General features: G+C 37.5%; 1 protein-coding gene across 4 annotated transcripts in view; it reads left to right on the top strand.

The window, feature by feature from the left end:
- Positions 1-14,211, top strand: part of UBN1 (ubinuclein 1) — a 37,919-nt gene that overhangs the window by 19,081 nt on the left and 4,627 nt on the right. For 3 of the 4 annotated variants that reach the window (XM_074196310.1, XM_074196309.1, XM_074196311.1), the window contains 10 exons: positions 2,198-2,268; positions 3,393-3,522; positions 3,753-3,871; positions 4,298-4,426; positions 4,597-4,740; positions 5,606-5,656; positions 5,751-5,793; positions 7,796-9,022; positions 9,905-10,157; positions 10,441-10,530. In XM_074196310.1, the coding sequence (XP_074052411.1) occupies positions 2,198-2,268; positions 3,393-3,522; positions 3,753-3,871; positions 4,298-4,426; positions 4,597-4,740; positions 5,606-5,656; positions 5,751-5,793; positions 7,796-9,022; positions 9,905-10,157; positions 10,441-10,530 (2,257 nt within the window). The remainder of the gene's footprint in view (positions 1-2,197; positions 2,269-3,392; positions 3,523-3,752; positions 3,872-4,297; positions 4,427-4,596; positions 4,741-5,605; positions 5,657-5,750; positions 5,794-7,795; positions 9,023-9,904; positions 10,158-10,440; positions 10,531-14,211) is intronic. The other variant, XM_074196312.1, reaches the window with a different exon arrangement.

Raw genomic sequence — 14,211 nt, forward strand, 5'->3', positions numbered from 1 at the left:
TATAATTTATTTTATCTTATTAGTCACGTTTCTGAAACAAGACACAGACATGAAGTAAAAAAAATACTCAAAAATACAGAAAGTGAAAAACCATATACTTTAATCTTGCAGTGTTATTTCTGAAAAATGTTTTCTTCTTTTTTGATAGTCTCAGGCAAGTGAAACTTTTTATTTATCTTTGCAGTATAGGTGTTCCTGGTTTATATCTTTCCCTTACAGATTCAGAAGTGGAAGGGACCTTATTAATTATCTAATTGAATCTTATTTTCTAAATGTGAAAACTAGGCCCCTCACTAGCTAGGCGGTCCTACTACTATATCCTTCTCTCATCAACTCACTATCCTATTTTCCACAGGTCTTTTAAACCTTTTCATCTACCTCAAACCTTCTATGCCTACCTTTCTCTCCCCTCACTCTCTTGGCTGAGAACCTGGTTCCATATTTTATAGGAAAAAATTGAGACCAATGATATGAACTCATTTCCCCTTTTTCTCATCTCCTTATATGCAGATGCCTTCTGCCACTCTCTCCTTTTTCACTCTTGCCTCACCTGATAAAGTGCCCTTATTCCTTCCTACCTTTTCTTGTTCAGGTGGAATGAACTGGATGGAATTATCCAGTCTTCTCCAATAGATTTCTGTCTCTGTCATCCTCACTCTCATTTTTCTCTACTATCTCATTTTTACCATCTATGAATATGCCTGTTTTCCTTGAAAACAGAACTCTTGATCCTTCCATCACTGTTCTCATCGAGTATTTCTTCTGCCCATTTTAACTAAATTCCTCAAAAAAGCATTCTACAATAGGTTTCTTTCCTTTCTTTTTCTTAACCCCCTTACAATTCAGTTTCTAGCCTTGTCATTCCATTAGAACTACTCTTTCCCCTCTCCGAAGTTAATAATTTTTTTAGATGCCAAATTCATGGTCTTTTCTCTGACTTCATATGACCTTTGATGCTATTCATCATTCTCTCTTAATGTTCTTTTTTTCCCAACACCACTCACTCCTGGTTCTTTTCCTCCCAGATGATCTCTGTATTCTTTGCTGAATTCTCTTCCAGATCATAACTTCTAGCCATAAATGTCCATCAGAGTTTTGTCCTGTGTTCTCTTCTACCGAGATCTCAGTTGGTGGTTTCATCACCTCCTGTGGCTTTAATTACCATATCTATATCCTGATGATTCTCAAATCTGTCTTTCCTGCAACAATCTCCCTACTGACTTTCTCTCTTGAATTTCTGATTGCCTTTTAGACATCTAGAGTTGATTGTCCGGTAGATAAATATCTTAAAATATGTATGAAAAATTCATTATCTTTACCCCCAAACCCTCCACCTTAACCACCTCCTCTGTTACTATAGAGGGCAATACCATCCTCTCTGCTGGCTCTCTTCCTACCCCCTTCCCTGAGTTCTTTGCTGGATCTTCTTTTGGATCACACCCTCTAATCATTGGCATCTCTCAAGAGTTTGGTCCTGGGCCCTCTTTCCCCTCTGTATTGCTTCACTTGGTAATTTCATCTCCCATCCTGACAAAGATAACTGAAGTGGGTGGTTTGCCATTTTCTTTGCCAGCTCATTTTACAAATGAGGAAACTGAGGTAAACAGGGTTAAATGATTTGACCAGGGTCATGCAGCTATTTTGTCTGAGGCTGTATTTGAACTCTAGTCTTAATGCCTAGCATAATATACTCCATTAAAACTAAACCAAGAGCTTTAGAGCCTTAAAAGGACACTATTATAAACATTTCTTGCCATTTCTTAGATGTGTTAAATGATAGGTATTGGCTCTGTATTGGTTTAAGAAGAATTTTCTGTAGTTGGCTATACTGGCTTAGTTTCAGTTTTTAGTGTTTGGAATCCAAATATTAATTACATTTCTCCCCTTCTGATTTGATTTTTCTTCGAATGTCTAGTTTTCCTAAGTCCTGGGAGGTAGAAAGATAATTTTACAATATACATAGGCATTTAGAAGGGACTTGGGAATACCTTCTCTGGAGAATATTGGAAAGTATAATTTTTTTTTTGAACCTAAGCTAGAATAGAATAAAGGATTTTATTATCAAAGCTTCTTGGTACTCATGTCTGTTCCACTTTAAAGACTGCTTGCTCTTGTGCCCATGTGTGTGTGTGTATATGTATGTGTGTGTGTGTGTGTAAATATACACTAACAGAAATTACTGTCTAATGTGAACCAGGCTGCCAGAGCTGCAGAGGGAGAGAACAAACAGAGATTCTTCACCCAGGATATTAATGGCATCCTGCTGGAGTGAGTATTCTTTACTTAATTGTATGTGTTCCTTACTTACGTGTATTTATGGGTGTTTTTTTCTGTATTAAAAACTTCTAAATCTCTTGGCATGTGTGAGAAGAGGACATGCTTTCATTTTTTTTTTCTGTCAAGCTTCTCTGGGAGTCTTGGATTCAGAAGAATAGCAAGATTGAATATAGTACCATGATGAAGTTACAGGAATACTTTCTTCATCTATGACTTTTCATCAGTCCTGGCCACTTTGTTAAACACCTTCCTTCTATTCAACTCTTTCTGTTCTCTAAGCCATTTCTGGGTGTCATATTGGATCATCAATCTTACATTTATTTTTGACTTTGATTTGCATCTGGTGGCAGAAAAGATTGGTGTTTTCTGATCCTTCTCATAGTTTCATTGAGACATAGAAAAGGATTGGTCATTTTCCATTTGGAAGAGTTTTTTCTGATTTTATAATGAACTAGAAAATGATCTTGATTATTATGTATCCGTACTGATCCCACTCTAAGGACACGAAGTTTTCAGGAAAGTTATCTAGGAATTGATTAGTGGGCTTTGTTCTTCAAAGTAGACCTACTTTGTTTAAGTAGAATATTGTTGGGCTTAACTGAAGAAGGTAGTTATGTTCTCTTTTATATAGGTTGGGAAACTGAGTCATAGCATGTATAAGGATTTCCCTGGCACCTAGCCTTAAGTAAAATTGAAAATTGGACCTGAAAGTTGCTGAAATGTGCTGTGATGTTTTTTCCACATAACAAACAAACCACTTCTTTCATATATTCTTTAGAATATATACTTTTTGTTCTATGGAGTAGAATGCTATGTATTTAATACTTTTATAACAGAGGCTGCTTTTTTCCTTAGACTTTGCCTTTGTTTTTTGAAATGGTTTATTTGTCTTATTTGAATTACTCTGATTAGAAAAGCTTATGTTTTGGAATTGCTTTTTTTTGTCTGAGAATTTGCTAAGGGTATTGCATTGACTCTTAAGTTGTGTCAAGTGATTTGGGATGAGTTATCTGTTTCTCTTGGCTACTTTGAATATTTTTCTATTAGTAGATGTCATTTGATGAGACAAGTCATAGTAAGTTGCAGACCACTGATTACTTTCTTCTGTTCTTCAGCATAGAGGTGCAGTCTCGGGAGCTGAATAACCAGATCCGTTCTGGGGTATATGCCTATCTTGCTTCATTTCTGCCATGCAGCAAGGATACCCTGGTCAAACGTGCTCGCAAACTTCATCTCTATGAGCAGGTAGGTCAACTTAGAGTGAAACACTGTGGCCAGCTTTTGATTTTAACTCCTGGTATTTGGGGCAGTTCTCCATTTCTGAGAATATTTGAAATATCTGTATTTGAGTGTTAAAAATGCCAAATGGCCACATCTGTTACTGCATTGCAAATGACTAAATTGTTGCTGAGGAGTGTCCTTCATATAAGAATTGGTGAGTAAACTAGAGTTCTGGTATATAATGCTCTCTGCAGGGAGGGCGTCTAAAGGAACCTCTGCAGAAACTTAAGGAAGCTATTGGCAGGGCAATGCCAGAGCAGATGACCAAATACCAGGAAGAGTGCCAGGCACATACGCAAGCAAAGTTTGCTAAGTAAGTGTGCCCCATTCTTTTCTTTGTTGGCTTTCATTCCTCTTTCTCACTTTCTTTGCTCTACTGTCCCATTTCTGAGGATTTTGGCTTGTGTGGTTTTTTTTTTTTTTTTTTTTTTTTTTTTAGATTTTTGCAAGGCAAATGGGGTTAAGTGGCTTGCCCAACAAGGCCACACAGCTAGGTAATTATTAAGTGTCTGAGACCGGATTTGAACCCAGGTACTCCTGACTCCAAGGCCGGTGCTTTATCCACTACACCACCTAGCCACCCCTGGCTTGTGTTTTCTGGACTGTGAATCTCCCTCAGCCTTTTTTTTTTTTTTTGGTCTTCGGCGGTATAAGCTAGTATTATTTTGGGGCATTAGGAGGAGGTGGTTCTTCTGTGGTGACCTTAAGGTACCACTTAACAATTCCATTCATCCTATAGGATGCTGGAGGAGGAGAAAGACAAGGATCAGAGAGAACGTATTTGTTCTGATGAGGAAGAAGATGAAGAGAAAGGGGGTAAACGCATCATGGGACCCCGAAAGAAATTCCATTGGAATGATGAAATCAGGTGTGCCCAGACTTTGGATCAGTTAGAGGGTTTGTGGAGCATTTATCTAAGTCCAAATTTCTAGTGGCAGTTGATCATGCACCCTCATCAGTACTACTGAGAGCAAGTATTTGAGACATTGAAGAAACTTTTTAATAGCTTTATCTGAAGTCTTTCTGCCCCCTCTTCAGGGAATTGCTTTGCCATGTGGTGAAGATGAAACTGGATGGCTATGAGCTGGAGAGGAACAAGGCCCAGTCCTGGGAAGATTATGTGAAGGCTTTTCTGGATGCTGAAGTCAAACCCCTCTGGCCCAAGGGCTGGATGCAGGCCAGGTGAGGGACAATGAACAGTGTGGAGTATCAAGATTTTCTGATGAAGTGTGGCATTATTGGAACTTAAACTATGAAGAATCATTTTTAGCTGTGATATTCACCTTTTTTATTCTTTAGGAAAGGGCAAAGTATCTTTTGTGGGCTTTTGTGCTTGTTAATTCTTTTATTTTATGGTAGGTTGAATGTAAGTTTTACTTTTCCCTCTTCAGTTTGCCCTTTTCTCTTTTGAGCAGTATTTTAGAGTAGACAAATGGGAAAGGTATTCATCTTAATTAAATTTAGACTTTTCTGGAAATACCTGACATGGGCATAACTTAAGAGAAAGTGCTTTGTTTTTTACTTCTGTTCAGACAGTATTTTAATTCTAAAGTAGAATATTTTGTGTTTAGTGTGGTTAATAAGATATGGAAAGGCATAATGTGCAGAAAGAGAGGAAGAGAGGTAGATATAGAGAGAGCATACTTAGCATTCTCTGTGACAAGATTATGGTCCTTTTGTAACCCTGATTTGACATGAAAATTGTGTTCTCCAATTCAGGGAAGATTATTAATATCTATAGAGATTTTTCTAGAAAAGGCATAATATGGATAGCTCTTGATTTTATATTTGAAAGGGGAAAGAGTAACAGAGAAAGGAGGAATTGGGATCTATCAGATAGCTGTCCTTCACGCAGTGCTGGCTTAATTGGTATTAATGCAGTTATCCCATATCTCTTTTTCTGAGACCAGTTCAAAATTTATTGAACATACATTCTGTGTAAAGTAACATGGTAACTAACTATTGTGGGAAGACAAAAAAGAAATACAAGATGTTTAGTCCCTGCTTTTAGTCAACTTATGTTCTTAAAGTTTCATGTCTGTTTCAGGACTCTGTTTAAGGAGAGTAGGCGAGGACATGGACATCTGACATCAATCCTGTGAGTATTTGATGTTTTTACCCTTTGGATTACTTTCAGTTACTTCCTGTAGCTATTCTTTGAAACCTTTTTTTGTGTTAATGTTTTTCAATAGGGCCAAGAAGAAAGTCATGACTGCTGCCAAGGTCAAAATGAAGGTGAGTTCCTACTGTGTGATATTCTTTTAAATCCTTATCTCCATTTTACTAGGCTTACATGTTGAGTGATATTATGACTCACAAAAGTTGGCTCTTCAAGGTAATAAATGTTTATGTATAGCTCTTGATATACTGTATTGAAAGTGAGCATAATTCTTTTTTTTTGAATTTACAGTTTTCCCCCCGTCTTGCTTCCCTCCCCCTCCCCTCCACAGAAGGCAGTCTGATAGTCTTTACATTGATCAAAATTGAATGTGTTGAGAGAAAAATCATATCCTTAAGGATAAAATATAAGAGATAGCAAATTTACATGATACATAAGATAACTTTTTTTTAAAATTAAAGATGATAGTCTTTGGTCTTTGTTTAAACTCTACAATTCTTCCTTTGGATACAGATGGTATTTTCCATTGTAGATACCCTAAAATTGTCCCTGATTATTGCACTGATAAACTGAGCAAGTCCATTAAGGTTGATCATCAACCCTATGTTGTTGTTATGTTGTACAATGTTCTTCTGATTCTGCTCATCTTGCTCAGCATCAGTTCATGCAAGTCTTTGAATGAATGAAAGGGAGCATAATTCAATGAAAAGTAAGAGTTAAGGTACTTAAGGAAAAGGGAATTACCTTATTTTCACTTAGTCTGTTTCCTCTTTTATAAAATAAGTATAGTACCTGTACTACTTAATCTCACAGAGCTTTTGCAGAGATCAAAAAAGGTAACAGATTTGAAAGTCCCAAGTTGTCTTAAGTTGTTCTAAGTATTAACATCATTTAGCTATTCTTGTTTATATATATATGTTTATATATTCTTGTTTCCTTAAGGATATATTTTTTCTTTCAACACATTCAGTATTGATCCATGCATGTCATGGATACAATGTAAATACTTATCAGGTTGCCTTTTGTTGGGGGGAAGGGGGAGGGAGGGGGGACAATTGAAAAATTCAAAACCTTGGCAAAAAAATGATTGGCAGATTTGAAAGTCCTTTTGAAGAGTCAAAATACATAATCTGATATTGTTGTTCTGTATCTGTATGTCTAGGAATTGCATCAGGGGAAAAGTTGATTCATCATGTTAACAGTAGAATGGAAAAGTAGGATGATTAAAAAATGAATTAAAAACTAAAATATTTTAAAATACATTCTTCTCATCTTATTTTGAATCATGATAGTATTTCGCTAAGTAAACTGTGAGGAAAATAAGTGATTCTCTTAAGAGATATACTGAGGTGTAGAGAAAGAGTATAAAAATAGAGTCAGAAGCTTGGGTTGGAATACCAGCCCATATCTATTAATTAGTGTAAGTTTCCTCTGTGTATAATAGGAATAATGTTACTTGTATTATAGGGTTGTGAAGAAAGTGCTTTGCAAACCTTAAGGTGCTGTATAAATTTGAAATAGTAGGAGAATGTTAATTTAGAATAATTCTTGGGTCATTCAGTCCAAAAGCATTTACTAATGTATTAAGTACTTCAGTTGTGCCCAAGAGTGGTGAAAAGCTGGGGATTCATTGAAAAGCAAAAAACAATCCTTACCCTCAGGGAAGTCACACTTGGGCAAAAATTGTATAAATGCTATAGGCTAGATTTTTCCATTGTTTTTCAGGGTCAGAGGGTATAATAATAACTGACCTATAAGTGATTTAAGTTTTCTCACTTGATCCTTACAACAGCTCTGTGAAATAGGAACTATCATAACCCCCATTTTGTAGGTGAAGAAACTGAAGTCAAGAGAGGTTAAATGACTTACTCAGGATTATCCAGTTATGATTCCAAATTCCCCTTGCTTCCACTCTATTACATCTTATCACACTACATAGTTGTGGGACACACATGAATATACAAAATCCAGGACAAGTATCAGAGAAGTGTAGACCTCTGTATTTTTTTTTATTATCATATAGAGGAGCACAACTAGTTCATTGTCCCTTTTTTCCAATGGATATTTAATAATTTCTAATGATCGGTATTTTTGGTTTTGGGGGGTTTTTGTTTTTAGGATTCCTCCACTAAACCCGATAAGAAGGTTTCAGTTCCATCAGGACAGTCCAGTGGCTCAATTGCTTTGCCTTCAGAGCAGCTTCAGGGAATGGGTTTGAGCATTGGTGCTTCAGCCAGGGAATTGTCATCTCTGGGTGCTTCTCAAACATCCAGCAATATTGCTAATCCTGTTTCTTTCAACCTGGAAGACTCGCTGGATGAGGACTTAATTCATAATCCAGCCCCTTCGTTGGAAGCAGTGTCCAAGGAATTGGCTGCATTGAACAGTAGAGCAAGTGGGAGTCCTGAATTCATTCTTCATGCACCCCAAAAGAACCCTACAGATAAAGTAACATGTCTTACAAGTTCTGAGGAAAAAAGAAACTTCCCTAAGTCCAATTCTTCTGCTCCATCACCTGCTAGCTCGCTACAGTCACCTCTTAATTTTTTGGCTGAACAGGCACTGGCACTGGGGCAGTCTTCTCAGGAGAAAAAAACAGATAATTCTAATTTCAAAGAGCTCTCTTGCCAGGCTTCCCCCAGTAAAACCTTGTCTGAAGCACACCAGTCTAAATTTAAGCACCATAATTTGCCACGGACATCTCATGGACCACAAACATCATCTCTGGTGCCCACACCCCAGGTTAAAGTTTTTCATTCGAGTAGTCAGCAGCAGAAAAGCTTCACCCCCCCAGCTTCATTTGTTAATAAGCTCCAAAGCCCAAAGGCTGTCTCCCCTCTTTCCCAGCGATCCCTCCTCCAACAGGTCAAGACATCGACCAAAGGTCCAAGCTTCCATTCCTCTGCAACTCCCTCTTCATCGTCCCCAGCTTCTAGTAGTACTCATAAAAGCCCGGGCTCCTCCACAACCTCTTTGAGTTATACAGGAAAGCACTCATCTAGTTCTTCAGGACAATCTTACAAGTCTCCCTTTGTTGCTGGCTCTATCTCTAAACATGGGGTTTCTTCTAGCAGTTCTTCATCTGGAGTATCTTCAGTCCAGAGCTCTGCATCTGGGAGCTCACTCTCTGGTATACAAGCTTCTTGCTCTAGCCAGCCTTCCAGCCGGCCAGTATCAAGTTCTACATTGAAGAAACCTCCAGTTTCCCAGAAGCTGACTTTAGTGGCACCACCTGGTGGTCCAAATGGAGATTCTAGTGGTGGGACACAGGGGGTGGCCAAGTTATTGACCTCTTCCCTTAAGCCAGCTGTGGTTAGTAGTGCTACATCATCTACCTCCTTGCCAGTGAGTATTACAGTTGAATGCAATTCTTGCCATGCCCATCTATATCTGAGTTGAAGCTCACGTGGTAATAAACTGCTCTCAGAAATCTAGCTCTAGAGTAAACTTTATGCTTTGATATTATTGTAATACTATATTTGTTACAATGATTGCTTCAGTTTGTGGCTGCAATTCTAAGGGCTATCTAAAATTTAACCTTTTGTGAAGAAGGAACTGAAACTTTGTATGATTTTTAGGTATTAATTTGAAAATCCTTTGGGCAGTTGAGGGGGGAGGTTAGCTTTGCTTATAAAAACTGAACTTGATTATTTTGACTCTTAGCAGCATTATATGAAGAGCATATAGTCAAAACATATGGAGAGGAAAAAAAAGTTGTGCCTTTTTTTAGGTTTTTTTTTTTTTTTGCAAGGCAATGGGATTAAGTGGCTTGCCTGAGGCCACACAGCTAGGTAATTATTAAGTATCTGAGGTCAGATTTGAACTCAGGTACTGCTGACCCCAGGGCCAGTGTGCTCTATCCACTGCTCAGCCTAGCCACCCCTAAAAAACAGTTTTTATAAAATCACTAGGGTAGTGAAATTTATTTTCCTGGGAAAATATTTATGGTATATGGTGTTAATTCTGTTGAATAGATTGAAACAATCTGTAGGTTCACTGAGGGTCGATAGGCTGAATTAAACTATTGAATTTTGTTTGAGGTATATGTGGACTGGGATTTGGAATTAGCATTAAAGGATCATTTACATTTGGTTTACTTCCATGTAAAGGAAGTTCATGTTAGTTTGTTTTTTATGTCATTCATGTATTTGTGTGTGTGTGTGTGTGTGTGTGAAGGAGAATTGTTAAGTGCCTGAACTTTGACCACTTTCTGTATTCCTTTCCCAGAAAGGAACAAGTGGAGCTGTACTGCTAACCAGCTCCTCTTCCTTAAGTGTACTGTCACCATCCTATAAGTCCAGCAGTTCTAAACTGTCCGGAGGCCTGAACTCAACACCATTGGGGATTTTATCTCCTCTCCACACTTTCCCTCTCCATGTGATCTCCTTTAGTGCAGACTCGTCTCCCAAAGCAGGAGTCTCCAAGGATGCCATTGTTACAGGCCCTGCTCCTGGAACTTTCCACCATGGCCTAAGTCACAGTAAGTGCTTCTCCTTCTTTGCACTTTGGAAGTCCAACAGGTACAACTCAATGCCTACAACAAATAATTTTGCTATTGTGTTCATGTTTTGTGTCTCTGGTATGTGACTCTGGGGATATTACTTTGAGAGCTTTACTAATTTTGATTTGGGGTTTCTCAATCATAAGTGGCTCATCAATTTTTTCTGGGTTCTCTTGATAGCAATAGCTACTGTTCTATTTTCTGTCTTCAATATGTGTGTTTGTTCTTTTCTTCCCCCTCCTTTCTTTGTTTTTCTCTCTAGGTCTTCTGGCTGGCTTGCACTCCAGCCCGCACCATGCAGCGCCTCTCCCACACTCTGCCTTGTCTACCCATATTCCGCAGAGTTTGCCAGGTAATTGTCAGATAGTCTATTTGCCATGAGCACTGCGTATCATTTCTTACCTTTTCACCCTTTACGTCCCTTGTCTAGCTCCAAAATACTCACTACTTTACCTTGTCTTCACTGGTTTGATCTCTGATATTTTATTCAAAGATTAATAAGGTTTCAGAAGCTCTTTTAAAAGTATTTTATGGCCTTGTGGATGAGAGTTGATTAGACTATAAATAGAAATAGAAATATTAAAGGGTCTTATAATTTTTTCCTATTAACTCCTTATAAATGCTCCATGAAATAATTTGATCAAAGTTATACTTGTTTTTGATGCACTTTCAGCCTTATGTTTTAGATTAAATGTTTAATAATCTAATACATTCTCTTATGACATGGTCATTAGATTTTGGGCTTTAAGTAAAAGGCAAGGCTGCCTTTGTTAAAAGTAGAGATGCTCCATGGAGCACTGGGAACTCATCTCAACTTTTTCCTTTGCTTTTTTCAGTAGAACAGAAGGGGAGGCAGTGCACTATCCCCATAGGGGCCAGTAAGGTCATGGCAAATCTCCTAAGGCCTGTCTGCAAATACCATCTATACTTCATCTGTTAAGAGCTTTCTTTGCCTAGGTTAAATAGGAGGTGACATTCCTAATGACTCTTTATCTTCTTCCTGATCCCTTAAGGTGGGTTTGACCAAAATTCTATATTTAGCCTCCTTTTCTCCTTTCTCTATATTCTTTTTCTTGACCATCTCATTCATGCTTATTTCTTCAATTTTCACCTTTACACTAATTATTCCTATATATGTATCTTGTACATTATTCTCTTCTTGAGCTGTAGACCCCAAGTCTTCTAAGGTTAGCAAAGTGTCTCTATCAACATATCAAATCACCATGGTCAAAACTGAGCTTACCACCTGTATCCTGATGCTTTACTTGCTTCTTCTTTTGACTTGACTATTTTTGTCCACTTTATCACTGTTTACCTACTCTTCAGTATTCACAACCTTGGTATTATCTTTGATTCTTCCCTCTCATTCAATTCTCCTACCCATTCAGTTACCATATCCTAGCTATTCTGTATCTATTATTTCATATACTCTCCTCTCTATTCTGTCACCATTCTAATACAGATACTCATTATCACCTTCATGGATAATTGCATGAAAATCTTAATAGGGTCTTTCATTTAACAAAATAGATTTCAATCTGTAAGGAGCTTGCATTCCACTTTAGAGGAAAAATATACTCACAGATAAATCACTCCAAAGTAATTTTGTAAGGGAGGATATTTAATAAACTAAGAAACTCAGGAAAGCCTCATGTAGGAGGTGGTACTTGAGCTGTGAGTTTTATAGCAAGCTAGAAATTCTAATAGGTAAGAGGGAGAGCATTCCAGGCAGAAGCGTGTAACTTGTGAAAAGGCAAAGAGACCAAAATATGGAAATTGGGGTATTGAGAAAGGAATAATGGGAAATCCAACTGGAAAGATAGGTTGGAAGCAGATTATTAAGGCTTTTATAATGATCAGGGAGGCTGTAATGAAGGCCTGACCTTGGATGGTAGCCATGTAGGTGGAGAAAAGGGAATATATACAAGAAATATTGTGTAAGTAAAATCAACAAGACTTGGTAATCTAGTTATGGAAAGTGATAGAAAATATAGAAATGAAGATAACTCCAGGGTTATTAATAGTTGTTACTTAGCCTGACATTTGAACCCCTTTCATAGGTGTATGAACCCCCATCTTTTGAAGCTGTATACATTTTTTAAGTGTTCTAAGCACTGAGGATACATAGACAAAAAGAAAACAGCCTCTGCCCTTAGGGAGTTTATGTTCTTCAGGGGTTGGAAATGTAAATAGAGAAGTAAATGTGAGGTAATTTGAGGCAAGGGAAATCAGTATACTATTGAGAATATTGAAAGATGCTTTTTGGAAGAAAGATAACATCTTAGTGTTGAGTCTTGGAGAAGAGAAAATTTGGAAGTTCTGAGCAGAGGCAGAAAGTGCATAGGTATATGCATAGGTAATATATGAATAGGATAGAAATGGAAGATGTAATGTTGAGTCTGGAGAATAGTCAATTTGGTTAGAACATAGAAAGAAAAAATAGAAAATAAATTTGGAAAAAATAAAAGAGTCATATTTTGGAGAATTTTAAATATCAGACTGAGAAGCTTGTATTTTGTCCTTAGAGACAATAGGAAGAAAACCAAGATTTTTGAACAGGAGGAAGTATCATTTAGACCTGTTGCAGATATGAGGAGACTGAATTGGAAAGATTAGAGAATCGAATCAGAGAAACCAATTAGAAGGTTATTGCAAAGAGGGGAAAGATGTACACCTTAGGGGAAGGTGTTATATAGCAGGATTGATCCTATTTGGCATCAAATTGGGTTATGGAATGTGAAGGAGAGAGAATAATCAAGGATGACTTAAAAAGTTGTGAATCTGGATTATTGAGAAAAGATGTGTTATATCCATAATGCAAATAGGGTTTAGAAGAGGGGAGCTGATTTCCATTGTTAGCATATTAATTTGGGGACATTCAGTTGAAAGTATTAGACAGTCAGTTTAGGATTCTTGAACTCAGAATGGAGATTAGGGGGAGGTATAAAGATTTGTCATCTGTGTAGAGATAGTATTGAAACCATTTGGGAGCTGTTGGGATCAAAAGAGAAAAAAAAGATCCCAGGATATAACTGTGAAAGATACTCATACAGGTTAAATAGACAGAGATGGATGATGATCCAACAAAGAAATTGAGATGTACTCAGATAGATAAGAACAAAGAAAGTTGTATCAATGAAATGAATGTTCAATTACAAAAGCAACTGAGAGGTGTAATTAATATAAAGTCTAAGAAAAGAGCAAAAAATTTATTGAGACATGGATAACCTTGGAAATAACAATTTGAGTAGCCTTTAGATATTAGATGATATAATATTACAAGAATTTGAGAGGTGGCTGGTCAGTGTGAAAAAAGATACAATGAGTGTAGCAACTTGTTAAGGGAGATTGCCTTTGAAAAGGAGAATGGACATAGGATAGTAGCTTTGGGGAGTAGAAGGGTCAAGTGAAATTTAAGGATATGGGAGAGTTTTAGACAAGGGAAGAAGACATTAAAAAAAGTCATTTTCAGTTTTTCCCATTTAAATATTTAAAATGGAAGAGGTTAAAGAATCTTGATACAGAGCAGGAGAGCTCATGGTAGTCTCCAGGGAAGTGGGAAATAAAGTTTTATGTTAGGGGTTGATGGGAGAGAGAGGGAAGTATAGGGAGTTTAAGGAGAAGAGAAAATTTAGAATAATTAATTGTAGTGCAGTAGTGAGGGGCAAAGGGATTGTTGTAGTGAGGCCCAGTTAATATTACATCAACAAATTTGTAGTAGACCCAGGGAACAGAGTTGTGAGAATTATCTAGCTGCCTTCATTAGTATATGAATAGCTGTGGAGAAAGCTAATAGTTGGTGGGGGATATCTAGGGTAAAGAATTGGCAGGGGGCAGCTAGGTGGTCTAGCTGGATAGAACATTAGCCCTGGAGTCAGGAGGACCTGAGTTCAAATGTAGCCTCAGAAACTTAATAATTGCCTACCTGTGTGACCTTAGGCAAGTCACTTAACCCCATTGCCTTACCGCCCCCCCCCCCCAAAAAAAAAGAATTGGCAGGGCATGAATGACTTTTGGCCAAAGTAGAGCAAGA

This window comes from Macrotis lagotis, chromosome 8 (assembly GCF_037893015.1).
Source record: "Macrotis lagotis isolate mMagLag1 chromosome 8, bilby.v1.9.chrom.fasta, whole genome shotgun sequence".
Taxonomy (NCBI): domain Eukaryota; kingdom Metazoa; phylum Chordata; class Mammalia; order Peramelemorphia; family Peramelidae; genus Macrotis; species Macrotis lagotis.